The following is a 27075-nucleotide window of genomic DNA, read 5'->3' on the forward strand; positions in this document are numbered from 1 at the left end:
AATGAAGCTGAAACATCAGTTCTTTCTGCTCCAAAAAAAGGATCTGTCAGTTTGTATGTATCTTAAGCTAAAAAAAAAAAAAGAAGCATGTTGATTTGCTAGAAATAAGTACTAGGTTTTGTAGCATCTTCCCAAATACTAGTTATTTATTTTATCTGTCTGCATGACCTCGCAAAGTGCTAAGCAGCTGTTAGAGGTGATGGTTCTTTCCTCTGCCACGAGACTGAGCATCCCTGTGGTTTGGTACACTAAAAAAGGGCTTTTAGTGCACAGTTAAAAGGAAATAATGCAGCAACAAGTGTTCCATTTGTATTAGAGATTGTGCTGTCCTTGGACTGTTTTTCTTTCTTCTTTTTTTGCTAGTGAAAGCGGAGTGTATTGAATGCTGTGACTGCTGTGAAGTACATGACTCCAATATTCATGTGTATGTGTTGGATGGGAACTCCTTGACTCAGTTATCAAAATACAATTTTGCTATGTTTGTAAGAGTTTGGGTAGTGCTTGACAAATAGTGCGCTTGTGCTTCAGCTTTCAAAAACCGAAACTGATGGAGTGTATGTTTGCTTGTCTTATTTTGTGATCTTGTTTTCTGAAAACCACATGCCAGCATTAACCATTCCAGTCCATAATCAGAAATTTGGATGGACAGTAAGGAAATCTGTCATAGCTGCTAGTGCTGTACAGCATAAATCTTTATTCTTTTTTTTTTTTTTTTTTTGTCTTCTGTGTTTCATTTGCATGCATTTCTTATTCTTTATTTTTTATTTATTTTTGTTTTTCTAGGTCTGGGTGGGCTCAGTCACAGAAATAACTGCTGATGACCTCTATGCAGAAGATAAGGACTCCTCACCATCAGAACTGATATATTCAATTACTCCACCTAGCAATGGGCACTTGGCTCTGAAGGATTCTCCAAACAAGAGCATCCTTAGTTTTACTCAGGCTCATATAATGGAAGGGCAGCTGTTATTTGTACACAATGGTATGTAGTTTCAAAAAATACCACCTGTTGACAGTATAATGCTCCTATTCAGTCCATTTGTGTTTGTAATCCTTTGAGAATCTCCTTGTCATGTCACGAAAATCTCAGACTGCTAGTTATGTGATACATGGTCTCACAACCTAGACAGGAAGTGTCTCATACACTTAAACGTATGCTCACCAAGAAAGCCTGGTGTTCTGTTGGAAGAAGTACTAGTGGTTCAGTTGGTAGCAGTCTTCTCACTGAACCCTTTGTCTGCACTAAGGGAACATCACCATGCAGCTTTCAGAGATATAAAATCAATGTTTTTGACCATTGTCATTGAGAATCATGTGATTTTTTTATATTTTTATTTTTGACTTGGTGCACTGCTGAGTTATTCATGGACTGGTAGTCTCTCAGATACATGTCACAGTACCCTCATGTTCCTAAGGAGCTCAAGGCAATAAAGTCATGGCTCACCGGGGTAATGTGAACCTCCCTTCACTCTGTGAATGAAATCAGCTTTAACCATTGACTCTTTTACGCCAGTGGTAAGAGCTAGAGATTGGGTAATTTATGCTGCTGCTACAGAAAGAATGTGTGGACCGTATGAGAGAAGTCAGAGTAGCCTCCTGGATCCTTAAGTGGCAGGCAGTGCTTAGAAGCTGCAGGAATGAACATCCCAGGGGGGTTCCAGTCTGAGGAACACATGGGGCTTTTATGAGGCAGTAGCTGCTATTCTCCTGGCCCAGCTCTATTACTGTATTGTACCAGCTGGAAGGAGGAGAAAGGAGGTGCTAGAGAAGGAATAAACCTTTCTGCTGTGGGCAAGGAGATGTGGGCAAGAGGTCCAGAACTGCCTCACCAGCAGGGTGAGCTGGAATTACCTCCAGGGCTCCCTTGGGTCCCGCAGTCACTTTCAGGTCTGTGTTGTGGCTCCATGAGGCTTGCTGCAGGTTAAAGTGCTCTGAAGTGCTCTTCCAGTGCAGTATCTTGCTGAGTGCATATGTGTTGTTGAGGTTGCTTTACAAGCAGCTGTTGGTGAGCTGTTACTATCCTACTCAAATAATTTGGTCAGGAGATGAAAGGTCAAGAACATAGCAAAAGTGAGCCAAGCTGTTTATGTTGTTCCAAGAGAGGCTTTGATATGTAAAAACCTCAGTGGTGGTAGGAAGATGGTAGCCTGAGTGTGAGGAAATGAATTCACTCTGTGTTCCAGAAAGGGTGAATGCACATCTGTAGCCTTAGGAAGTGAATCTTGATTAACAAAAGTAAAAACAATAGCAAATTTCATTTTTCAGTGAGTGGGAGTGTGGGATGTACAGTAAATTTGAAATGTAAAATTTCCCAGGTCATGCATCAGCTCTTGCAGCTGCTCTGGCAGCATCATCACCTTCAGTGTTTCAGAAAGCACTCTTGACATTTCGCTTCTTTTCCTTCCTCAGTCTGCAATTTTCTTTCCTCCTTCAACCTGGACTGTTGTTGTAAGTGTGCTTGCTATGCTAATCTTATTCCCAGCCTTGTCCTGGAGCCTTCCCTTACCTGTTGGTGTCACGATGCTTCTTAACCTCCTTTTCAGCTGCTCTGTCCCTCACCTTCAGTCTTCTGTTGCCTATGAGCTTCCTTGGCTCCTCCTTGGCCCATTTCATGTTCTCCACAGCCTGGCTTCTACTTTTCCTACTCACTGTGAGCCTTTCCAAGGGGAAGAGCAGCAGCATCTCGGTTGACTGGCTCTTCAACCCACTGGCATTGCTTGCTCCAGCTGTCAGAGGGCTTTTTTAACTGTACATGGCACTGACTCTCTATCCTCAGGGTCTTTTACAGTACAAAAGAAAGATTGCTTTTATGCCTTTAACATTAGTCTTCATAAATTTTTCCCTTCATCTTTGCTGCCTTGTGAATTACATTAAGCTGCTTATTGTCTTCTGTGAGTTTCAAATCTGCCCCTTTGTTCTTAGGTTTTCCCCTTAAATCTTTTGCTTGCTATTGCATAATGCAGAACCAGATCATACCTTTCCTTTTCTGTACCACTCTTTCAGTGTGAGAATGCCTTCCCTTTTCCACCCTTGCTTCCCTCCAGGGTGATCCCATCCAGCTTTTGCAGTTTGGGGTCCGCCCTTAAACCCTGCCGCTGTTTTTTCTTAGGGCAGAACTGAACTGACCTCTTGTGAGTTCTGAAGCCTCAGTGTCTTCTCAGTGCAGTTTTTACAACACTCATTCTGGTGTCCTTTTTATCACCTCTGATCAGATATCCCTTTAAAAATTAATTGTGTTAAAACAATACATGCTCCGCCCTAGCAGCAGGATTTAGTTCTCTTCCTGACTCTGTCAATGACAAAATGTCTGATTGTGTCAATCAGACAGTTGCTCTACATTAGCCAAAAAAACAAGTGAAGCTGAGTAAGCCTTTTTCGACCAACTTGAGGCAATTAGTAGACTCTTAAGTGCCTCTTTAAATGTGCAACTGCTTGTACATTTTTATAAGAAGAAAACATTAGAGAATAAAGACTTTAAAAATAAGAAAACGATATGGCATGATTTTTCAGAGCTGCTTTGGTGCCTGGCTGAATATAAGAGCATTGCCTAGGGGAGTTGTGAACTATAATCTTAGAACCCACATTTGATTCTTCTGATAGGTTAATTTAGAGTTAGGCAAGGAGTTCTGATCTTTAAATTGAAATACGTGGCAACATTTCACTTTCAGGATACATATTCATGTGGCAATATCTCGTAGCTACATTAGGCAAAACAAGCAGGAGGGTAATGGTAACCATTTGCAACTGTTAATATTTTAATTTTTCATTCTCTCTTTCTACCTAATTAAACACTCTGGGCACCGTCAACATAAAGCCAGTCTTAGGAAGCACTATACACCTCAGTAAGTCAGTTTTGAAAGATGCACTTTTACGGGAATCTGCCCAGTCTCCTGGAGGTATTTTGCCATTACTGTGTGCCAAAGTACATATAGGTCCTAAGATTAAAGAAAAAAATGTGCATTTATTATGAGTAAACATAACCTCTGAAATAATTTAAGCTGTGACAACATATCCTATTCAACAAAGCTGAAGGAGAGCAAAGAAGCAAAGCAAACAACCTGTGATTTGATCCAGTCCTTTAAATGTAAATTGAGATGAAAGAATATTCTGGTAGTTTTTCTCCCCAAATTACTTTTATGCCAAAAACGACTGCTTAAGTGCTTGGGCCCTTCCTAAGATGTAAAAAGAGGAGAGAATTTGGGAGACAGTGTCTCTCCAAATTTAACTGGGTATCGTGTCTGCTGAGGTCAGTGAGGGAAAAAGGGAAGGGGCACTCTGCTTATTTGTAGCTGTGTTATATATGGCTTTCAGTGTAAGTAATAGCCAGTAGTTCTTCATTGGTGTGCTGTTCTCTGCATTATGAATTTATGTAATTCTAGTTAAGATACAAAATTGCTGATCAAAAACTGCTTTAGAAGGACTAGGGATTTATTCCACTTGTAGCCTACAGCAAAAGGTGTCCAGTGTGCATGTGTTTGGATGAAAAATAGAAAAATAAAAAAAATATATAAATATAATTAAAAAAAAGAAAATAAGATTAAAAAATAAATAAATTTATGTTTTTGTTATCTACAGGAGCAATGTCTGGAGGCTTCAACTTTCAGGTAACAGACGGCTTGAACTTTGCACCACGACAGATTTTTAGCATCACAGCTCGGACTTTAGTCATTAGTCTTGAAGTGAACAAAGGACTCGGAGTCTTTCCAGGTCTGTGTTTAACACCCTATCATGATTTCGTGCACTTGATAAAATTACATAGGTGACCATGTATAGCTGCACTTGGAAAAAATCTATCTCTGTGTTTTTTAAAAGAACAGTTATGTTGTCTCAAATGTTTTTATTTTACGGTCTTTACATTTTTGATATGCCTGTGTGCTTGGGGTGATGGAATTTGGCAGTAAAATATATAAGCACAGTGTGACAATAAACACTGTCTGCCTAAGCTCTCAACATTCCTCATTCAGATTAAAAGCTCTATATAATATTCATAGAATTAGAGGTGCAAAGTGCTGCTTAGAGTATTCAGGCTGCTTTAGGTGGTTGGGATTTTTGCCTGGCAAAAGCAGTGAAGCTTGTGTCCATTGAACTCTGAATAGCACACTTAAGCTCACCAGGTTTCTAGTTCACTTTCTTACTGTTTGAGCAGAGTTACGGAGAGCAGTGGAGACTCGCTGGTGGAGCAGAGGGTTTGAACAATTTTAATTTGTATTCATGCATTTGCAACAAGCTGTATCAGCAGCTAAGTAGTATGTTTAAAGAAGTTGTACTCCTTCCTGCAGGAGTTGATGAATACGGAGATTCTCACCAGAGCCATATATTGCTTTGCATTAGCAAGAGTAATCCCTCATTGAGTTAGTAATCTAACATTAATTGCAGAATTAAAGGAGAAAGAAAGATTAGCCTTCTCTCAGTAACATCTTGTATCACACTTCATGTTTGTGCTGCCTTCTTTTTTCTCTGAACATGGTTCATACAGCCAGAGGGAGATGGGAAAGCTCTATAGGTACTAATCTGTGTCTTATTTATTAATTTCATGCAGAAGAGGAGCACGTCAGTTTCTAAGACTTCCTGAACATAAACTGCATAAACAAAGGCTTGCAGCAAAAGCTATTTAAACACAGGCAACAAAAAATGAGATTGTAGCAGCATGATCTTCTTCAGTCGATATAAATGAGATTCACATAAATCCACTTAAAAGGCTTATTAATCTGTGATTTCAGTGTGTAAGGTTGCCTCAGGCACAGGGATTTACAGGAATTCCATCTTAAACCAAAGATGATTGTAAGAAAACTGTGCATGATACTTCTATAGAAGGAATAGTTTCTAGATTTTCTGTCCATTCTCCAGCTTGGAAGATAACAGTACTTCCTTCAGCGCTGCAGGCTGTATTTATCCAAGCCTACAGTTTCTGCTGAATTGTTGCTTGCCTAGAGTTAGCAGAATTCCCTTAGTGGTTTTAAAAAGTACTACTAGCTTTTGTACCTGTTCTCTTTCTGATATTTTTAAAGACATTCTGGAGCTGGGCAGGTTTCAGTGGTACTTGCTCACTGTGGAATGACAATTAAAATGGTGATGGTGCCAGTTGCTTAACTCCCACACATAAAGACAATAGCCAGTGTTTTGCTATATTTTATAGCACTGTGGGAAATGTTAAGAGACAGCTTGAAGAATCTTCCCTCTAGGGAAGTAAAACTTGAGTATTTTCTGAAGAATTTGCCGTGTTTTCATGACTGGGTATAAACTATTTTCTCAAGCATATTGTTTTGCAATTTTATAACAGCATGTACTGCTCTCTTCTTTTGCATTGAATATAGCAGATTTGTTTATATGGTTTAGAGATTTCTTCTGTCCAACAGCAGGTCATCTTATTCAGTGTGCTCAGTAAACAGACTGATAGATACATGAGTTTGTCTTACATACACTAAATAGCTAAAATGTGAAGAATTGCTCTCTTCAGGGAAGCAATTGACTGAAGAAGGAATGAGATGAGTTGTGCCTAGAGAAGAAAAAACATGCAGGTATTCAGAAGCAGAGCCATCAAGGCCAGTCAGCACACATGATGATCCATAACTATTTAGCAGTGATAGGCAGAATGCTCATACCAGAGTAGTTTCCCAATTGTAAAAGTAGGCAGTAAAAACAGAGGCCAAAATTATTAGGTACTGATAACAGCATTACGCCATTGTGTTCTGCATGGATACATTAGCTTGGCCCTACTCTGTCACCCATCCCCTGTCTTTGATTCTTTCTGCAGAACTTGGGTGGTGTTATTTTGTGATCTCTCTGCTCCTACGTGGGGGAATAGGCAGGCTGTGCTCTCACTTCCCTTTCCTTTACCCAGCCTGCTGGCTGGCAAATAACTGTCTCCTCCCTATTGAGGTGCTGGACCAGAGCCGAACCACTGCAGGTGCTGGAGAAGGTTTTTCATGTCTCAGGAGAAAAGTGTTCGTCACTCACAGGAGACAGTTATATCTGGGGAGGTTCCCATTTCACAGGAGAGTGTGGGAGACTTCAGTGTCCACGGCCCTGCTTGGTATTTCAGCCTCTGCTGCGCAGTGAAGTCCCTCATGGTCGAGCCGCAGCTCCTGAGAGAGGTCAGGGCTGTTGGGAAGGACCAGGGGCTTTGTGAAAACTTGAAGTAGTTATATCCACCAGTACAGTGTAACCATGTTTGCGATTTACTCTGTCTTAATTTGTTATGGCACTGGGGCCTGATTTGCATAAATGAAGTTATTGAGAAATAACTCTGCAGATACACGTGGTCTGATGAACTTTTGCTCTCTGTTCTACATTCCTGATCACATCTGGTGTAGACTGAACATGTGGACATGCTTCCCTTTCTGCCTGTCACATAGAAGAGGGAGAAGAATAGTAGAGAGAAAAGAAGGGAGACTTCTTGTATTGGATAGTGTGAGAGGATTTTTCAAGCCCTAAGGGACTCCTTCACTTTTCTAAGCAATATGGATACAGAGTGGCAGGGGAAGGTAAAAATGGGAAAACAGCCAGAAGATTTCATTTTGTAATAGCAACTCCGTTTCAAAGCAGATGTGATTTGAGCCAGGGCACAACTATTTGTAAACAGGCAGAATCCTGAGATTATGGGTGGCTTGCAAAACATTTGCATTCTCCAGTTTGCTTACTCAGTCCCTCCTCCAACCTCAGCCCCCCACTCCCCCGCCCCTGAATTTTACAGGAGAAAGATCTTATTTTGGTTTACTCATCTATAAACACTGAGCTTAAGTGGAGATGGATTGATAATGAAAACCTGAAGGATGTGTATTGCTAGTGTCTGAAATTCTGCATTGATACCTATAAAAGCTTGTTGATGAGGAAAAAAAGTGTAAAAAGGGAGGCAGAACTGGGGTCAGGGAGAACAGGACTGTGTGAATCTATTGCTCCTCTAAAAGTATTAGTAAACATCAGATTTAGTTTTCTGAGTGTATATCATCAGGAAACAGTACATCAAAAAATCACTAAACCAGTCTTTTTTTTTTTTTTTTAATTTTATTCTAGGAAACTATTAGATTTGGTTTTATCACAGCTATGTCAAAAATTGTCGTGGTTTGGCTAAATTCCAGAAAGCTCTTTATAATCTTTAAGTCAGAAGGTACTGGTTAATGCAGTGCTGTGTATTAAAAGGATCCCTCAGTCCTCCATCCATCTTAATAATACTTTATTTCAGGCCATTATTTCTATTGTACAGTGTCCTTCCTATTTGTTTAATTCAGTATTTACTTTTTAAACTTCATTTAATGAAAATTGTCTTTCATATTAATAATGAGTTGTTCAAGTTTCAGATAATAATTTATTTTGGTTTGGGTGCATTCACTAAAAAATTTGCTTTGTTAAGGCTTTTCTCAGCCAAATCACCCAGCCTTCTGTGGGCAACTGGGATTGCTAAATACATCGCCAGTGGTCACTTCAGCTGGAGTTTGAATTCAGTTCTAGACATGTAATACAGGGACAGGGCTTCTTACATGTGCACTACTCCTTGCTTCGGGTTGCCTTTGCAGGAACTAGAATTTAGCAATCACATGTGCTGAAGAGAACTGTACTTTTTCATTGCTGTAAAACAAAGATACTTCATACTGATGTGCTTTTTGATTGAAAACATTGTGGAAGAATTGTGTTATTTGGAAGTAACTGGAAAAAGGGTAAACCTGCTGATCTTACAAAACATTATTAAAATGCTAAATAGAATAACTAGATGAAAGGGTGATTTGTACATATAAAATTTTACCATTTTGTGAAAAATTGCTGTTGCAAATCTAAGGTACTTTTAATTGATGGTTTTTAGGTTCCAGGAAACCTATTTCACAACATGATCTGAAAGCTGTAACCAGTGATGTGACCAATGCAGGAAACAGAACTATAACTTTTATGATTGTAACTTCCCCCAAACTTGGAAGGCTGATCAGAGTAAATTCTGATAATACCACTCAGGAAATCCTCAGTTTTACACAGTCTATGGTAAGCATTTACTTTATACTGGATAGTTCAGTGGTAGATTGTTACTTCAAAGGGCATCCCAATTGCTTTTTCCTTGCCTGGTCCATTTATATCTGTTTAGTAACTGAGCATATGTGACCCATCAGTGCGATTGCCCAGATTTGCTGTGTCATTAAATATCTGGCATGTAGTAATGAATGCAAGAAGAGCCTTTGTTCCCCTCTCTATGGATACTAGCAGAGTCTTGGCAATTTTCACTGTTTTGCTTGTAACGGTATTTTTTGAGAAGAGCTGTTTTGGTGCCGTTAACCGGCAGTCAGAGGTTGGAAGCCCTGACTTTCTGGCAGAAGGAGTAGCCTTGTGCCGTATGAAAAGTCCAAGTAACAGATTCATTTCAGCTGTGCACAGTCCTCATGGGTGTCCCCAGGAGGACTTTTATTGACTTGATTGGCTGTGATATTAAGTGTTTAAAGAATCTTAACTGTGATACAGGGTCCCGTACTTGAATGACTAAAACATGGCAGCTCATGTAACTTGATGGAAAACATTCTTTTGCAACTGAAATGACTTACGTCTGTGTGCTGAGTCTTAATGTAGCTGTGTGCTCTGCGCACTGTAAGTTGTTCTCAGAAAATCTTAGCAAGGGAGATAAAAGGAGCTCGACCATCTGACTTTACAGAAGGAAAAGTTAAGAAACAATTTGGATTTAATCTACGTTTACAGATTTAAAAAGTGACTGTTTGACCTGGTAAATGAAATCATTAGAAAATCTGTTGTTTAGAAATAAAAACTTGACCAACAAGACCAAGAAAAAAGTTGGCATTCTTATTAGTTATTACCAAACTTTGAAACAACCTGACTAATGACACTGTTTTCTTCTGTTCCTAAAATGAATGTTTTTTATGAGCATTAAATGAAACAGTTAAGCATGTCAGACAAGATCTTTCAGCTGGAGTTTTGAAGTTTAAATCTCTTTGCCTACAGATATAGTCTACATATGTTTATTTGATAGTGCCATGTCAGAACATGCCACTTTTTCTCTATAGCTTTAATTCTTACTAATGTGTAGATAACTTTGCTTTGAACTTTGTAAATTGTGTAAGGATCTGAGCTGTAATAATGTGTGTGTGTCTTTTCTCTGTTGGAGGTATTTGTATTGGCCACTTTTCACTTCAAACAAATAGAACTAAGTGATTTATTGCAGGTAAAATTAAGGTATCCTAACCAGCTCACTGTTTGTTCTGGCAGAGAATGAAGAATAAGAGGAAGAAAAAATATCCAAAATAAACTTTCACTGTCTAGTGTGTTATAGCCACATGAACTTAAATATCTGTGAAAAGATGACAATGATATTGCAAGCATTGTATATTCTCCATTACACAGAGAATAAGAATTTTGATTTCTGTTTGATAATAAAAGGCTTGTAAATCTGATTTAATCTGAAAATTTTTGAGTTAGTTGTGTTGTTTGGCTTCATTGGCTTCATTCTGTATTGTAGAACTTGGAATTTTACTTCTGAAAAGTAGTATGCAACTAGATTAAAAAAGAATTTATTACTTTTGCTGAGGTGCATCTTCCTTATGTCCAGTGGCTTATTGCCTTGTGGCCAAAAAAAAAAAAAAAAAAGATAAAATAGAAAAAGAAGCTGAAATCAGTATTGCATTCCAATAAAGTTTTTCTAGAGCAGTTGCCAATACAAGGAAATTAATTGTTCTTTAAATTCAATTGAATAACAGTAGTTCATGAGTTGTTTTTTCTCTCGGACAGTATGTTCTGTGATAACTTAGAAGTATTTTCATTTTGCAGCAAGCCACAATTTCATCATTACATTTAAAGTCATGTCAGAGGTAAACATGGCGATGCTAACCAATTCCATTTTCTTGTCAGTGCAGATATTAGCATGGACTTGCGACTTAGTAAAAAAAATAGAAAGATTAACAGTTGATAAGTAAACACCACTGAATTGATAGGATGTCATGCCTATTCTTGTCACATTAATTTGCTTTCTCCAAATTGAAGTCCTAGAGGCATGCTTTGGAAGGTTATCTTGAAACAGCACAACATTTTAATACCACTTCTGTATGTTTTGTCCCATAATAACCATTAAGGATTAAATCAGTATAGGGAAAGCATAAACCTGGTGAAGTGCGTGTAGGATTTTATCACATCAGTCTGAATTCTATGGACAGTATGGTCAGATGGTTTTGAAGCTGGTGAGAAAACTTGCTCCTGGAAGCCTGTTTCCCTAGTGAACTTGGAGGGGTCTGTTTCAGTGGTTTCAGGATTAACTCTGTCAGTAGTTACAGATTCTGTAGTGCTAAAGTGCTTCATCCATGATAGCAGCAGGGATTTTTGGATTTCTTTTTCGTAACTTTCAAGCATATGTCATGGGAACATGTGCTAATAAGTTCCTTCAGGTTGTTTGCGAAGCTGTGTAACCCGTGTTACAAGTTGTAGACTTAAAACTGACACCATCTTAGACAGGGATCTCTTTGGCAACTACAAACTAATACAGGCAAGCCAGGTCAGTAGTTGCCTGGGAAGTTGCCAAGGCTTTAATAGGTAGCTGTCTTTTCTCGAGGTCAGAGAAGAATTACCAGGCAAAGCTGGAATCTAGTGAATGAGATATAGCAAATGTTCTAGTCTTGTGGCTCTTATGAATCCTATTGAAGTTTCAGTGTATGAAGGTATTGATCTTAAACTTCTGGTGTAGTTTCAGCTGATGAGAATCCTAGTATGATAATACTGGCTTTTGCTTTTGGGTCTGAACAGATGAATGGTTATATCTAGCATAAATCTGTTTTTCAAGTATGCTTGTCTGGCAACACTGAGTGTGTTCAAAGAGAGAAATGCAGGATAAAAAAACTTCATAATATAAGCTACATACACAGCCATTGTGTGTGAACTAAGCTACAAAACCCTTTCTTGAACAATGGTCTTGTATTTTTTTTCTCTCCTTACACTTCTGTATTTAAACTTAATCTCCTCATATACCTATTGCTGCCTTTACCCCAAAACAGGTGAATGAAGGTGTGATCATGTATGAGCACTTAGATGCAGAGTCAGCTGGCTGGAGCACAGAAGATTTCTTTACGTTTACTGTCTCCTCTCCACCGTCAGCTCTGGACCTCCAGGTGTTCCATATTGTCATTTCATATGAAATTACCAGGCACGGTCGGAACAGTCGTCTTCTAGCAAATACAGGTAAAGATGCTGTGCTGTTTGGGCCTTCTGATTGTTTGGGATCTGTCAGCATTCCAACAAACAAATGAGAAAAAAATGAAAGATAATTTTTCTTTTGTAGCAAATGACTGGAATACTTTCATCACAGAGTGTAGTGTAGATAGTAGTTGCATCACTGCATCTTTAAAAATGCGATTAACCACCTATGTTAGATTCTTCCTACTGCTGTAGTGGGTATCCTCCATTTTGCTGTAATGATAGAGATAATGAAAGAGAGTCATCTGGAGATTTGAGATACTGATATTTCTTTAATCATGCTCTATGATCAATAGAATATGTAATCTCTTACATGCAATTCTATTTTAAGAATAGTGATAATATATTTCTAGCCATGACGTTTGGGAATCAAGGACACCATGAAAGAGAAATATTTGATTCCATAGTCTCTTTTTTGAGCATCATAAATTTTTGAAACAGATTACCTAATTTCTGAAATGTTGCAACTATGAAACAAGCAGTTTCTAAGACTCTCTTTTTCTTTCTACTAGGTACCATAGTCCAGGAAGGAGGTAGAGTGTTAATCAACAAAACAAATTTAGATGCCTCAAATCTGTTGATAAAGCTACCTGAGGTACAGCGCTCCATGTATGAAGTCTGGTATCAAGTCGTATCTTTACCCCTACATGGCGTGATTATTGTCGGAGAAAGAAATGTTACAAAAGAAAAACCTAATTTCTCCCAATACATACTGGACAAATTTGGAATTGTGTATGTGCACGATAATTCTGAATCACTTAGTGACAATTTCACTTTTGCTGTGTGGTTAAACCTAAAGACCAAGTCTGCAACAAAGCCCCAGAGTGAAGTTTTGGAGGAGATATTTAATATCACTGTTGTTCCAGTGAATGACCAAGCTCCAGAACTGAAGACTAAAAGGCTGCACTTGAAAGTCCTGCAGGGAGATGTGTCAGTGCTGGGGTCAGAGAATCTGAAAGTTGAAGACCTAGATAACAACCCAGCTGAGCTTAAATACACCATAGTTAGCAACCCCAATAATGGTTATTTAGCAATGAAGAGCAATCTCAGTGTCTCTATACAAGATTTCACACAAGCTGATGTCGACAATGGTATGGTTTGGTTTGTACAGGATGGCAGTGCTTCCTCTGGCGTGTTTTATTTCAGTGTGACTGATGGTAAACATCGTCCTTTATATAAACTTTTCAGTCTTGAAGTAATACCAATTGCTCTTGTCCTGGTCAACCTTACCAATGTTGCACTTCCACAGGGTCAGACATCTGTCACTATTACTAACGTGCAGCTTTCAGCTGTCTCAAATGGAAAAAGCACTAATATCATGTATGAAATAACTCAGCCTCTAAAGAATGGGCACCTGATGATTGGAAATGAGAAGGTTAGTAAATTTGAGCAGGCAGATTTGTACTCAGGAAGACTGTCTTACCACCTGACAAATCTCACTGTGTTCAAAGAAGTACTGGAGTTTATGATATTCACTGCAGAAAGTAATCTGACAGGACAAGTACTGAACATCACAATGAAGCCTTTAGTGCAAGTTGTATCTGACATGCAGATTTCAAATAAAGCAGTGTATAAATTCAGAAGCAGTGACCTGGATGCTTCTGAACTAGCTAATTTAACAAACAGTAATCCTAGATTTGAAGTGTTGGTGCCCCCATCTCATGGAAGAATTGTAAAAAAAAGGTTTGTGAATGATGCAGAGTTTGAAGATATTCAGACATTCACCCAAGCTGACATCGAGAGAGGTGTTGTGCTTCTTGACATAGATACAAATATGACAGAAGTTGATCTGTTAAATGATTCATTCACATTTATGCTCAGGGCAGATGATGTTCAGCCTGCTGTCGGCCATTTTGAGTATTCCATAGTGCCATATAGTCCTCCACTTGGGCAGGGTTTTACAGCTGAAGTGCCTTTCATAACCAGCACGACCACTTTAAAAATTCACAGTACCTCAAAGGATGATACACCAGTTTCCTCCCATAATGAAGAACCCACAGTAGCACCACAGAAGACCGTCCCAAGCATGTTCCCAGATCAGAATCTCTGGGGAAATCTACACGAGGAAGGTCCATTGCTGAATTTAGCACTGGGAACGAGGGGATCTGCAGAGACTGAGACCACAGATCGGGCTGATGCCAAGAGTCCCAGAGAGCAAGCAGGTGAAAGCAGCAACCCTTGGTACATCATTATCCCCCTGGTCCTGGTTTCTGTGCTACTCATCATTGCTGTTATTTCTGTGTGCATTTTGCTAATGTGTCAGAAGAAAGAGAAGGCAAAACCACTTGTCAAAAATCAAACGGATGTAATCCTCAGTAGTCCAGGTCATTGTCTGGAACGAAGCTTGACTGTACCTACTGTTACGGTGACCCCTCTCTTGAAGGGAGCTGAGCAAAGTACAGCCTCGACACCGATGGCAGTAAGACACGAACAGTTACTTCCTACAGTGGTTGCTCCGACTGTAGAACAGCCTTTGCAAAATACCTGGTTAAACCTTGATCCTGAAATGATCCAGTATTGTCGAAAAACAAACCCAACTTTGAAGCGCAATCAGTACTGGGTGTAGTTCATGGTCAGTTTTGGTCATGCTAATTGAGGTAGAATGGAAAAGAGAGTATACATTATTGACATATAATTTGTTCTTTATTATGCTTATTTATTATAAGTCAAATGATGCACTGTTTGTTAGGTGAAACCCAAATACCTGCGAAATAATAATAAAAATCTTACTGGTTACAGAGGCCATAAAATAAGATTTCCAGTTCACACTTCAGCAAAATTCCCACCTAATTCAGTGCAGAATTGGTCACCGTAGATTTTGAGTGCATCCTGTGTATACAATATTTTTTATTTCCCATGACAGGGGTAAAGTAGAACCTTCTGTTGTGGATTATGTATATTTTAACATAATTATTATTTTGAAGAACTAAGTTTGCTATAAAGATTTTGTGTACTCTCCTGAACTGTCATTTCTATTGTAAGAACTTTCAACTGTTTTTACAAGTAATTGTCAAGGTGCTAATCTCTTTAATGTCATTTTGACCTGGAGGCTGTTCAAAGGCCAGTACTAAAGAAACAAAGCTGTGTTATTTTGCCAAGTGTTCATCCGGGTCAGCAAACTTGAAATCTAGAATTCATCTCAGCAATAATTCTACAGCAGTGGCAGTGGATAAGTGTTCTGGTAAAACATTATGAGGTGTTTTCTTTTTTATTGTTTGTTTGTTTGTTGCTTTTTTCTTTTTGTTTATTTTGTTTTCCTTATTTGTTGCTGAAATCTAGTCTTTGATGTCTGCAGACTGGTAAAATGCATCTGTGACCTCTAATCTACATGGCAAAAACTATGTATCTGACTGCCTGTCTGCTGAATTATCTTTAGCCTTAGGTTATGTCTGGAAGTACATATCAAGTTTTCTATTCCTGACTAAGGGCGAAATTCTGCCTTCAGTGAAGCAAGCACATCTCTCTCTGGAGTCTGTGAGTTCAGCTAGATGACAGCAGCATCGAGTCCTTTGCTGCACACCAGCATGTGTTGAGGAACTAGAGACAGAAACAATGCTGTGAGTAAAAACACTCCCTTCTGAAGTTTTGCAATTTACCCTTCATCTCCTAGAATGTAGATCAAATGTGCCTTATACCCTATGACAAGTACTACCTACTCTAATTTAGCTCTGCTAATAAAATGTGCAATAATTTCTCTGTAAAGGGGATATTTTTATATTTATGGAAATCCAAGCTCGATAGTGATATGCAGTCTCCTGTTAAGGTCCGTTCTTTCTTCCACTGAAAACTGCAAAATTCTTGTTGACTTCAGAGGACAAATTGACCGCTGAACATCTCATCTATTTTTGTACTTTGCTTTACAGCTTCTAATTAGCTTGCCTGTAAAAACACTGTGCTCAGTACCAAGATGTCTCACTGCTGCATTATTATTATTCACACTGGAATGGCATTTTCATTTGAGCCCAAGTACTGCTGGTCTTGCTTTTATGGAGTGAATGTATGGGACTGAACATCCTTGGTGCTATTCATTTCATGGTACATATTTGTTGTTGTTGCTGCTTGATTGTGTTTTTGACATTTATATATTTCAGCTGAGGGAAATTTTCGCCCATGAGGAGGGCCAGACTAAGTCACTGCTTACTGCTGTGTCCCAGGAACAAAACACACGACCAGTGGGGGCAGGCCTTCTAATCTTTCCCTCTGCCACAGGCAGCCTCAGTTGGCGCATTTTGAAGCAGTGCATTGTTCAGAGCCCACTCCCAGGAGAGAGGTCAGTGTCTATGAGAAATATACAGGACACATCTTCAGCTGGTTGAGTTAGTACAGCAAGAGTGAGTAAGGACGTGAACCCTTTATATGCTCAAACTAAAATATATTTGAACCCGAATACACAGTTTTATTTGTGTGTCATTACCATTTTTCCTTGGTGCCATTGTAAGCAGGCTTGAGCTCACCCAGCACTGCCAGTGTAGAAGGCTGGGATGTTGAGATGTCCCAGATGGACCTCTGCAGCCCTGTGTTATAAAACTCTCTATATAGACCTTTTCCACTTTTCCAAAGAAAATCTTTGGGACCTTTAGAAACTCTCAGTCAGAGGGGTGGTACTGTCAGCTATTGAAAGAACACCCCAGCATCCTTTGTGGAGGTGCAGTTGCACATCTCCTGCCATTTCCTGAGACCTCTTCTGCTAGCAGCAAGCAAACAGCAGCTTCCTCCAGACCCCAGCTGTCAGTGGAGCATTTGCAAAACCCTTCTTCCAAAGCCTTTTAGCTGGTAGCAGGAACCCGATCCCTTTGTACCTCCTTCAAGGCTCCACTCCAACAAGGAATAAAGAACTATAATCCAACACTTCCTGGACACTTAAAAGAAGCATGTCTAACACTCCTCTACCACTGAGACCTTCCTGTCAACAGCAAAAGAAGTCATACTCCAACACCTACCGTGAGATTAAGTGATGCGTTTCCAATGCGGTACCAAAATAATGCTGCTGGAGTCTGGTGACAAAGTCCTGTGGACCCCTGAAAAACTGAATATAAATATGGAAGTGAAATACGTTGCTAACTATGTATCATTGTAAAGACGAGGAAGCCCAAAGCTGCTGCGTTCATTGTGCAGTGGAGATGTAACATAAGGCTGCTGTAACGATAATGGCAAAAAATGAGATCACAGCATAATATTGAGTGAATCAAAATAACAGCAATGGATTTAGCACTCCAGAACTGAATGGACCTGCTGAATGTCTGTATTTATATGCCCAGAGCAAGAAATTGTACATGAAAAATACTGAAAAGGTTGCAGAATTTGTGCTGGCTCTTTTTTATGTAAGAGTAATGGCCTAAACCATTGTTCTCTATTTCAGAAAATGCTTTTGCCTGTCAACAGATGTTCAAGTAGATGTTCAGGCAGTATGGAGTTGTATTTTGAGTATTGGCTCAATTTCAAAAGCACTGAGATTTATTTTGTTTTAATTATTAAAAACAATGTAAAGGCCTAATTCATCAGTGAAGTGTGCCAGCAATCAGTTTGCTCTCTCAGTTGGTGCTGCTGTGATACAGCGTTGCCATAATACCTGCCATACTTTGGAACATTCTGATGAGAACTCTATATGGAGAAGTATATTGTATCAGTGGTTACTGGGTTTCATATAAAATATTCTATTGCAAATTGTATTTGATCATTACATATCATTTTTACTTTAGTATCCCATCCTGAATCTGTATTAAAAAATTTGAGTGCCTTCATGTAAGCTCTCCCTGTGGACAATACAGAATAGTCTCTGGCAGAGGAGAGTTCATCTTTTTTTTAACGTAGATATTTAATACAGGTGAGGTGAGCTGTTTTTCTGAGGTGCCCATCTCTTCTTGTCGACTCTAAATGAGTAAGTCTCATCCTCTGTTTCCCAAATAACTATCAATCAAAAAAGTCTGCTGGAAAACAAATGATTTGTACTTATGGATTCCTTTTGTGATTCCAGGAACATAGTTAGTTTATGGTCAAGATCTGGTTTGAATTTTTTGGTTGTTTCCTTAGCCCTGCAGCTGTGTGTTTTATTTCATGAAGATGTGGTTTATGAAGGAATTTCTTACCAAATGGAGTTTTAAACTGCAGCAAAAAAAAAGTGCCTTGAAAATATATATAAAATCAATAAATTGTTTTGTTTATAATCCACACAGTTAGGTTTTCGTGTTTTCTTTGAAGACCTACAAAGTACTGCAACACAAGAAGAGAACAGGATCCCACTGCCGGTAACAGTGTTCTAACGAGCTTTCGGATGTTTCTTTTTTAAATTAGACACGTGCTGAGGTCTGTGTTGTGCTGTGCCCAGCATTGTGCCTCTAACATAATGCACATGGCCGGAAAAAGAGAGAAACTTCATCATGCATCCACCTGGCGGTGTGCAGCACTGGCATGAACATAACATCAAAATTAACACATTCGTTTGAACTGGCTCAAGCAGCACTGTGTTGGGTGTATTTCAGGATTAAATTTTTTTTCTCTTTCAACGCACTTGCTTAGAAGGTCTTAAAATATCAGTTTCTTAAATGTTAATATACTAGTGCTGGCTTGTCTCTCTTTCGTAAGGCAGTAGAGAAGCCTCTCATTACCTGTCAGCCATTTGCCTCAGTAGTGCTGAATTACTAAGCTGTTTCAATATTAATTGTGGGCCCAGTGTCTAACCAGATACTGAGAAAACTTAAGCAGCTGGTCTTACGGAATAAACTTGTGTGCATCTTGCTTGGCTGCCTCTCTGGGGAAGATCTGAGCATCTGAACTCACACTGTGAGAGTCCTGGCCCAGTACTAGAGCTGATTATAAATCATTCTTCAAATGTTTTAGGTCAGAAAATGCTGATCAGTTTGAATTCAACAATGAAGAGGCCTGATATTGTTCAAATAAATTTTCTACTCCAGTTATACAAGAGCAGGATTGTTAAACTGGAGGAAGAAGGACAATTTGAACAATTACGTGTTTTAGGTTGATACAATTTTAAACTTAATTTACATTAAAGCTGCCTCCCAACTTCAGGATACTAAATTAAGACATTATTACCCACTTACCACATTAAATGCTTTGTTTGAGCTGTTTCTCATTTTTATTTAATCAGAACTCAGATGGTTTGTGGTTGTTTCTGTAACTTGAGATGAGGAATTTCTTTTTTGAAATGTCAGAAATTTTGGTGGCAGCCAGAGAGCAGCTTCCCCTGCACCATGATGCAGCTCCTTGACTGTCAGCAAACATAGAAATCCATAAGCGCCAGCTACAGCTTTTTCTGCAATAGCCTGTTAAGACCTGAGAGGCCAAATTCAGGAGTGAATCCACTTCAGTGTCCTAAGCTGCAGGCCTACATTCTGCTTGCACCATTTTTTTTTCAAGTCCACCCTCGTGATGTTATGTTGAAGTACATTCTGTGAATATTTTTAAATGGGCTGAAAATAATTGTCCTGGCATATTCAATGGAAACTCTATTAATTTATCTTCACTTGTTCGAAACAATCATTCCTGCCAGAGCTTGCGTATCCCAAATGCAGTCCCAGAACAAAATGTTCTTTCATTGCAACTGGTGAAATCTATAGTTCCACATCTGTTTGTAGGGAGACTCAGTATGGTGAAATGCTTGCTTTGCACGCTCATTTCCTCAATTCCAGTCTTGCTTCTTAGTTATTTTTGTGGTAATGCTTTTTATGTGCTGGTAACCACTACCTAAATATGAAGTTGTTTGCAGACTGAGGTTTTAGCTGCCTCACATTTTCATGGCTTCACAGAGAGGCGTCAGATCTCATAAATTCATTGGGGAGAAATGAAGATTGAGTTGACTGAGCACTGGTATGGAACGGGACTGAGCGTCAGAGCTTCCTGAAAGAGTAGAGGCAATAGATCCGAATAAATAAGTTCAATTAATAGCAGATGACTGATTAAACTTTATCTTACATATCAACTTTTATGTATAACACAGAAAAACATAATGCTGAGTGAGATTCTAGAGAAGATTACAAATAATCAGAAGCATCAAAAGTGTGTATTTTATATACAAGTATAAGCTCAAATATGTATAAATGAGGTTGAATCAGTAAGGCAGAGACACATAGAAAGTTGGTTTCAGACACGCAAAGCCACCAGGGAAGCTGCCTTGTTAACAGGAGCACTGGGGAAGATGTTAATTAAAATCAGGTAGCTAGGAGGACAGGACAGAAGTGAAATTGCTGGGGTAGATGGGAAGTTTTAAAACCACAGAAGGTCATTTAGCAGTAGAGCCATGGGCTTGTTTGAAAGGCAGAGGTGGTGTGCTGAGCTGTGCCTGTGGGAAGAGAGCTATGACACGCCACAGGGCTTGGGGAAATCACCTCACTGCCAGAGAAGACCTGGAAACAAGATGACAAGTTTTCTTGACATTCAAGGAAAAAAAGCAGTTTAGCTTTTTTTTTTTTTTTCTTTTTTTTTTTTCCTGCATCTCTTTGTGGCTGACATAAGATTTAGTTGAATTAAACCTGCCATGGCATGAACATATTGAATGTTGACTTAGAAAGGCTGTCAAGATGTCCAGCTGTGGGGATTCATCAGATCAGATCACTAAAATCCTTCCTTATATAACCATTGCCCAGTCTTGCTGAGCAGGGTTGGACAGGGTATAACAGATATTAAAGCCTGTTGGCATGAATATTGCCTTAAAAATAGAGCTACAGTGTTCCCAGTGTCTTGGTCAAAGTGCAGAAAGGAGCAGGGTGAACTTTCCTGGGGTTTTGACTGATTGTAATCACAATTACTGATTAGTGGTAAGTATTGTTAGTTGTAAATGCTGGAAGGTGTTTGAAAGCGTGGTGATAAAGGTCCTGACTTGGAGCACTGAACTAATGCAGATGGAGATGGACCTGAACTTGGCCCCTGAAAGAAATGAAAGTAGCTTGAGGACTATTCACATTTACACATGGCTGCACAAAACACTGTTAAAGATCAGCTCTAGGACTAAGATTAGATTAGGTGTAGAAGCAAGCAGAAGTGGTACGAATTAGCTGGAAGAGCAAACAGCTCCCTGCTTCATACCGTCTCTTGGTCAAACAGGATTATCCAGCCACAATCCTATATGTTGCTAGGAATGCTGCAGCTTAAGAAGCAGTGAGACAAGTTACCGATTTTCCCACCCTAAATCACCTTGCTCCTGGTTGTAAGACTTAGGATCATTTAGTCTTTCCCCTTCGTGCTAATTCCTGGGGTGCTGGGATATCTGTTTGGTAGTTCTTGCCTCCAAGCATGGGATTTGGCCTCAGAAGCCCAGTACTTTTCTCTGTGCCACCTAAGAGCCAGCAGAGTGGTCATAACTGTTGGTCACCACTGAATGGAGATGTGTCCTGCCCTAAGCTGAACCCACAAGTTACACTTAAAGACACGTTATACCCCATTCCCATTTCTTTGGTTCCCAAGCTACCTTAATGTTTCTAAAATGGTGGGTTTGGGATGTCCCTCTCAGCAACTAAGGGCAAAGTCTTTGCTCCGTGAGACCTCTCTGCACCGCTTCAGGCGGCAGGGAGAGGTCCTCTCCTGCGCCCCGGTGAGCACAGCTGCGGAGGAAGGAGGTGCTCCGAGGGGCCATTGCGTAGCAGAGCTCCTTCGCTCTGGTTTCACAGATTTCCCACTTCCACCTTGCTGGGAAATTCTCAGGCCAACAGCTGTGACCAGAAGGCGGTTCTTTGCTGAGAAACCTAGACATACTCAGTTCCTGCTTTAGATTTTAACTTCCTTTTTGTACTTTTAAAAAACTTTTAGTTATTATTATTCTTTCTTTTTTATTACGAGGAAGGCGTAGCACAAATTGAGAAAAAGAATTTTTAAACACATACATAAATCAGAGCTTTTGCCAGAAGAAATTGTAATAATCTATTTGTAAACTGTGCATCACCTCCCAGGCGTTAGAGATACGAGCTATGGATCTAATAGGTCTACATATCTGAACTCATCTTCGCCCGTTACCTCACCGACAGTGTCTGTCTTGGTCAGTTGTGATTATTGCCATTTCCTTCAAACAGTTCTGGCTGCTGAGGGAGAGCATTTATTTGTCTCCACTATGGAGCTGTCACACGGTTTAATGTTCACTGTTCACAAGTCGCCAATACACGTTACTTTTCCTTACGTAAGAGTTCAGTGAGAAGCAGTTCCAGTGCATAGATTTTGTAACAGTAAGTTTCTAATACTCTGATGACTGAAAGGTTTTGTAGCTATCCCCCCAGGGCTGACAAGCATGGCTGCTGTTGGCAACTTCTCCAACCTTTATTCCTTTGGGGAAAAAAGGAGACCAACTCTTCTACATATAGTTAACTCTGTCTTCCAGTGGAGTTGTTTTAAAATAAGTAGCAATAACCACCTTTTTTGTATTCCTTCCTGATCATGTGAAATATAGATGCTTTTCTTTCTTAGCATTTGATATCATCCATACATGAAAGCAAAAATGATGAAGCTGGTTGTTTGTGTGACCTCTACAAACAGGTGAGACTACAAACAGGTGAGAGTGCGACTGCCCTTCTGTGGGAAGTGAGGAGCTGGAGATATCCCTTGGGTACCACATGGGGAAGTCATGCTACTGGTTGTGCTGACAGCACATGCTTAAGAAATGTCAAAGGTGGATCTAGCGAGTATCTCACACAGCTATTTTATTTCCATTTTTACAGTTTCCATAGAGGAACGGAAGTTGTTGCTTTGTTTGCTTGCTTGTTTGTTTGTTTTTCTACCAGGAGGCATTTATATTTACAAAAAACTGCTCTGAGTTCAACCTTTTGTCCCCTTCTGGAACAAGTGACACAAGTGACTAATGGCTTCCGTACGAACACGTGGCTCGGAGCGAAGGAGACGCCTGACGCAGGGCCTCTGCAGCCCGCCCTTGAAGACTTCCCAGACACAGGAAATGGCCTGGTTTCTCACTCGCCCTGGGCAGACACGCAGGACTGGTACGTCCTTTGAAAATCACAGTGTTTGAAACACATGCAGCTACACAGCTGACTGGTAGCTTGGCTGGTTGGAAATACTCCTCTGTGCCAGTTTTCTTTTTCAAACCCAGCCCAGAGAGGTCTGTCACAGGGGGTGAAACAGGAGTGAATGCTGTCGACACCAGGATTTTGCTCTGCGTTAACCACATCCACTGTAAAAAGGATGAACATCTAACGATTGCTTACTGCATTCAGTTTTGGGCCCCTCACTACAAGAAAGACACCAAGGCCCTGGAGCATGTCCAGAGAAGGGCTACGGAGCTGCTGAAGGGCCTGGAACACAAGTCCTGTGAGGAGCGGCTGAGGGAACTGGGTTTGTTTAGTCTGGAGAAGAGGAGGCTCAGGGGAGACCTTATTGCTCTCTACAACTGCCTGAAAGGAAGGTGTGGGGAGCTGGGGGTCGGCCTCTTCTTGCAGATAACTAGTGATAGGGCTAGAGGGAATGGCCTCAAGTTGTGCCAGGGGAGGTTCAGGTTGGAAATCAGGTGACATTTCTCCTCAGAAAGAGTAGTCAAACATTGGAACAGGTTGCCCAGGTAGGTGGTGGAGTCATCGTCCCTGGGGGTGTTCAAGGAAAGGCTGGACCTCATGCTTAGAGACATGGTTTAGTGGGTGATATTGGTAGTAGGGGGATGGTTGGACCAGATGAACTTGAAGGCCTTTTTCAACCTTAATGATTCTATGATTCTATGCTTCATTCAGAGGTAAATCGGGAAAAGGACTTGGGTGTCACTGCACCTGCTGCATCATCACTGTCCAGCAAAGAGTGGAACACATCAGCATGCATGAAACTATGGGGAGAGGCTGCCATCACACTGGCCAGTCTTTGGGCTTGCCTTAGACTTGACTCTGGGCTGGGGCCCAGGACTAGCAATTCAGTGTAGAAAATGACCTGAATTTTTCATCATTCTGGCAAATTTATCCACCAGTGCAGCAGTGACAATGAAGCTAGACAGCAATAACATGTCCCAAAATCTCTCAATAGTCCTGTTTCTGCTACTGGGCATATAAATGCAGCAGCTGAAGAATAAGCAAAGTCTTGGCCCCTTGGTGTAGCCTGCACCTTGGCTAGGTTAACAAAGTGAAATACAAGCTCCCTTGCCACTGTGTTTGCAAACCCCCTACACTCAAGGAAAGTGGTGGTGGTGGCAGGTAGGGATGGTTTTCATACATGTAGTGACTGGGGCATCCATGCCCCACTGGGGAAATCTAGATTTAAATCTTATTCCTCCCTGACTGAGAAAGGTGTCACACCCACCTCCTAAAAACCCACTAGTTTACAGACCTCATTAATTTATTTTTTATTATATACAAAACTGCTAACTGCCAGAGTGGCGGTGTCTGAGCATTCAAACACACAAAGGCATTGCATAAATGTTCTTCTCCAGAGAACTGCCCTTAGATGTTAATGACGGGCTTTTTTACCCATTGTTTTACAGCTTTTGATGTTTTTGTTTTCTACTTTCAGATAAACAGTCTCACAGAAATCATATCACAGCTTTCCTTGCAGTCTCAAGCAAAGCAAATTTTCTGACATTTTACTGTCACCCAGCAGTTACCCAACAGATACATTTTCCCATTGCTTTTGCAACAATGCTTACTTTGTTTTCCAGTTTTAACGAGTTATATTAATCTATGCCTGCTTCTTTCTTGACAAATTGTTTTCCCATTGCAGCTCCAGCTTCTAATGTTATTCTAACACCCGATAAAGAGCTCAGCTGGCAGCAGATGTGAATCTACCATAGCAGATTCTCTCTGTCAGATGTGTGCAGTACGAAATCACTGTTTCATATAATCCATGCTGGTTTTGAGCTGCCTTGGGACCACTTTATAAGAAGGTATTTTGGATTGTTTTTAAAAATACAGGAGATAGCCTTAACAGAACACTGCCTGACCTTGCTGCAGACATAACTTTTATTAGAAGTTGCTTTTATGAATATAGAAATAATATTATAGAATCATAGAATTATAAAGGTGCTGGTCTCAATGTCAAAGTCCCTTGTGACTTCCCATCAGTTTTCTCTAGTCAGGGTATTTCAAAACCTGTTTCTGTATTAATTTGGAAGTGATACAAGCAGATGTATGTGTCTAAGCTACAAATAGATTATCAACGATATTGCTGAGCACAAAGAAGGGAAGAAAGGCCCCTCATCAAGTATAATGAGAACAATATTTAATAGGAAACTGATGTAAAGAACGTTTGGTCAGCTCAGATATTTCATGCGCACTGCATAGCCATCTTTTGCATATGGCAACAACAGTGTGACATGGTGACAGTATGCACTGGGACAGATGACACAGAGTTTGTATTAGTATAATGCTGTCATCTTTTCATAGATTTTTGTAAGCTCCCAAGGAGTTTTCTAGTTTCTCATCTGTGCTGATACTCCTTTTCTGTTGTATGATAGCTAACTAAAACCAGTGGTGATCTGACATTGTAGCCAAAAGTTACCAGTGGTTCTCCTTTCCTTGTCGTCATGAAAAAGGTGGTCATATCTTTAAAAGGAATCACTGAAAGATGATGAACTGCAAGATGAACAAGGCCTAGCTTCCCACAGAGTCGTGTTTTACAGGCTCTGCATTTCTGCAGGGTCGCCTTCAACTCCTTCCTACGTATCTTGCACAGTGAAGTTTCAGTGTATTCTCTGGCTGATGCAGAGTTACCCATCCTGCCAAATTGGCCAAAATCTGTGTATGCACTGGCCAGATGGCCGCTGCCTCTTCAAACAGAGAAGATGCTGAGTTGACCATGTCTTTCACTCATCAGGAGATACTAAACTGGGCTTCTTTCCTCCTTCCAGCTGCCGTTTTTCATGGAGTTTGCAAGAACATAATATCTTATTGATCTTTGCACCACTTTCAAAGTTGGATGAAGTTGGCTGTAGCACTGATACTGGAGTTGGGAGACAGGTAAATGGCATAGCTGCACAGGGGTTGTTCCCCTAGCAAACCAGGCTAAAAATGAAGAAGGAGAATTTTTAGTTCAAAGAAGTTTTCAAGTGTTGCATATGTTGAAAGACTGAAATGTGTAAAACAGCTACACAGAAGCAATATGCTAGAATGGTGTTCTGTAGGTGGCTGAAGAATGAGGAATTAAGTTCTAAAATGTGTTCTCTGTGATTGTCAAAGATAATGGTACCATGCTGCTACAGTTTCTCCTCTTCCCTGTGACACTCTGTGGTGGTTTCACCCATCTGGGCAGCTGAACTCAACCACAACCACACTCTCACTCCTCCTCCTCAGAGGGAAAGGGAGAGAAAATATGATGAAAAGGGCTCAAGGGTTGAGATAAGGACAGGGAGATCTCTCAACAATTATCATAACAGGCAAAAGAGACTCAGCATAGGGAGATTGATGTCATTTATTGCCTATCACTAACAAGTGAGAAACTAGAAGCAAACCAAAAACACCTTCCCCCATCCACCCTCTCCTACCTCCTCCCCCCAAGTGGCGCAGGGGAACAGGGAATGGGGGCTGCGGTCAGTCCCTGAGGCTTCATCTCTCTGGTCACTGTCACTCTGTGCCCCTGCTCCACGCGGGGTCCCTCCCACGGGATGCCGTCCTTCCCGAACTGAGCCTGCGGGGGCTGCCCACAGGCAGCAGCTCTTCAAGACCTGCTCCCACACGGCTCCGTACCACGGGGTCCATCCCCCAGGAGCAAACTGCTCCAGCACGGGTCCCCCACGGGCGGCAGCTCCCCCCAGGCCCCCTGCTCCTGCGTGGGCTCCTCTCCACGGGCTGCAGCTCCGGCCCGGGGCCTGCTCCTGCGGGGGCTCTCCATGGGCCGCAGCCTCCTCCAGGCCACATCCACCTGCTCCACCGGGGGCTCCTCCACCCACGGGCTGCAGCGTGGAGATCTGCTCCGTGTGGGACCCGTGGGCTGCAGGGGGACAGCCTGCTCCACCAGGGGCCTCTCCACAGGCCGCAGGGGAAC

At 40.7% G+C, this 27075-nt stretch overlaps 1 protein-coding gene across 2 annotated transcripts in view; it reads left to right on the plus strand.

Moving 5' to 3' along the window:
• Positions 1-18338, plus strand: part of LOC310889906 (chondroitin sulfate proteoglycan 4-like) — a 38456-nt gene extending 20118 nt beyond the window's left edge. For both annotated transcript variants that reach the window (XM_083818146.1, XM_083818147.1), the window contains exons 6-10: positions 784-982; positions 4576-4707; positions 8798-8970; positions 11970-12153; positions 12681-18338. In XM_083818146.1, coding sequence (XP_083674272.1) covers positions 784-982; positions 4576-4707; positions 8798-8970; positions 11970-12153; positions 12681-14734 — 2742 coding nt within the window. In that variant the 3' untranslated portion in view covers positions 14735-18338. The remainder of the gene's footprint in view (positions 1-783; positions 983-4575; positions 4708-8797; positions 8971-11969; positions 12154-12680) is intronic.
• Positions 18339-27075: the final 8737 nt, after the last annotated feature.

Source organism: Anser anser (genome assembly GCF_964211835.1).
Source record: "Anser anser genome assembly, chromosome: Z".
NCBI classification, from domain to species: domain Eukaryota; kingdom Metazoa; phylum Chordata; class Aves; order Anseriformes; family Anatidae; genus Anser; species Anser anser.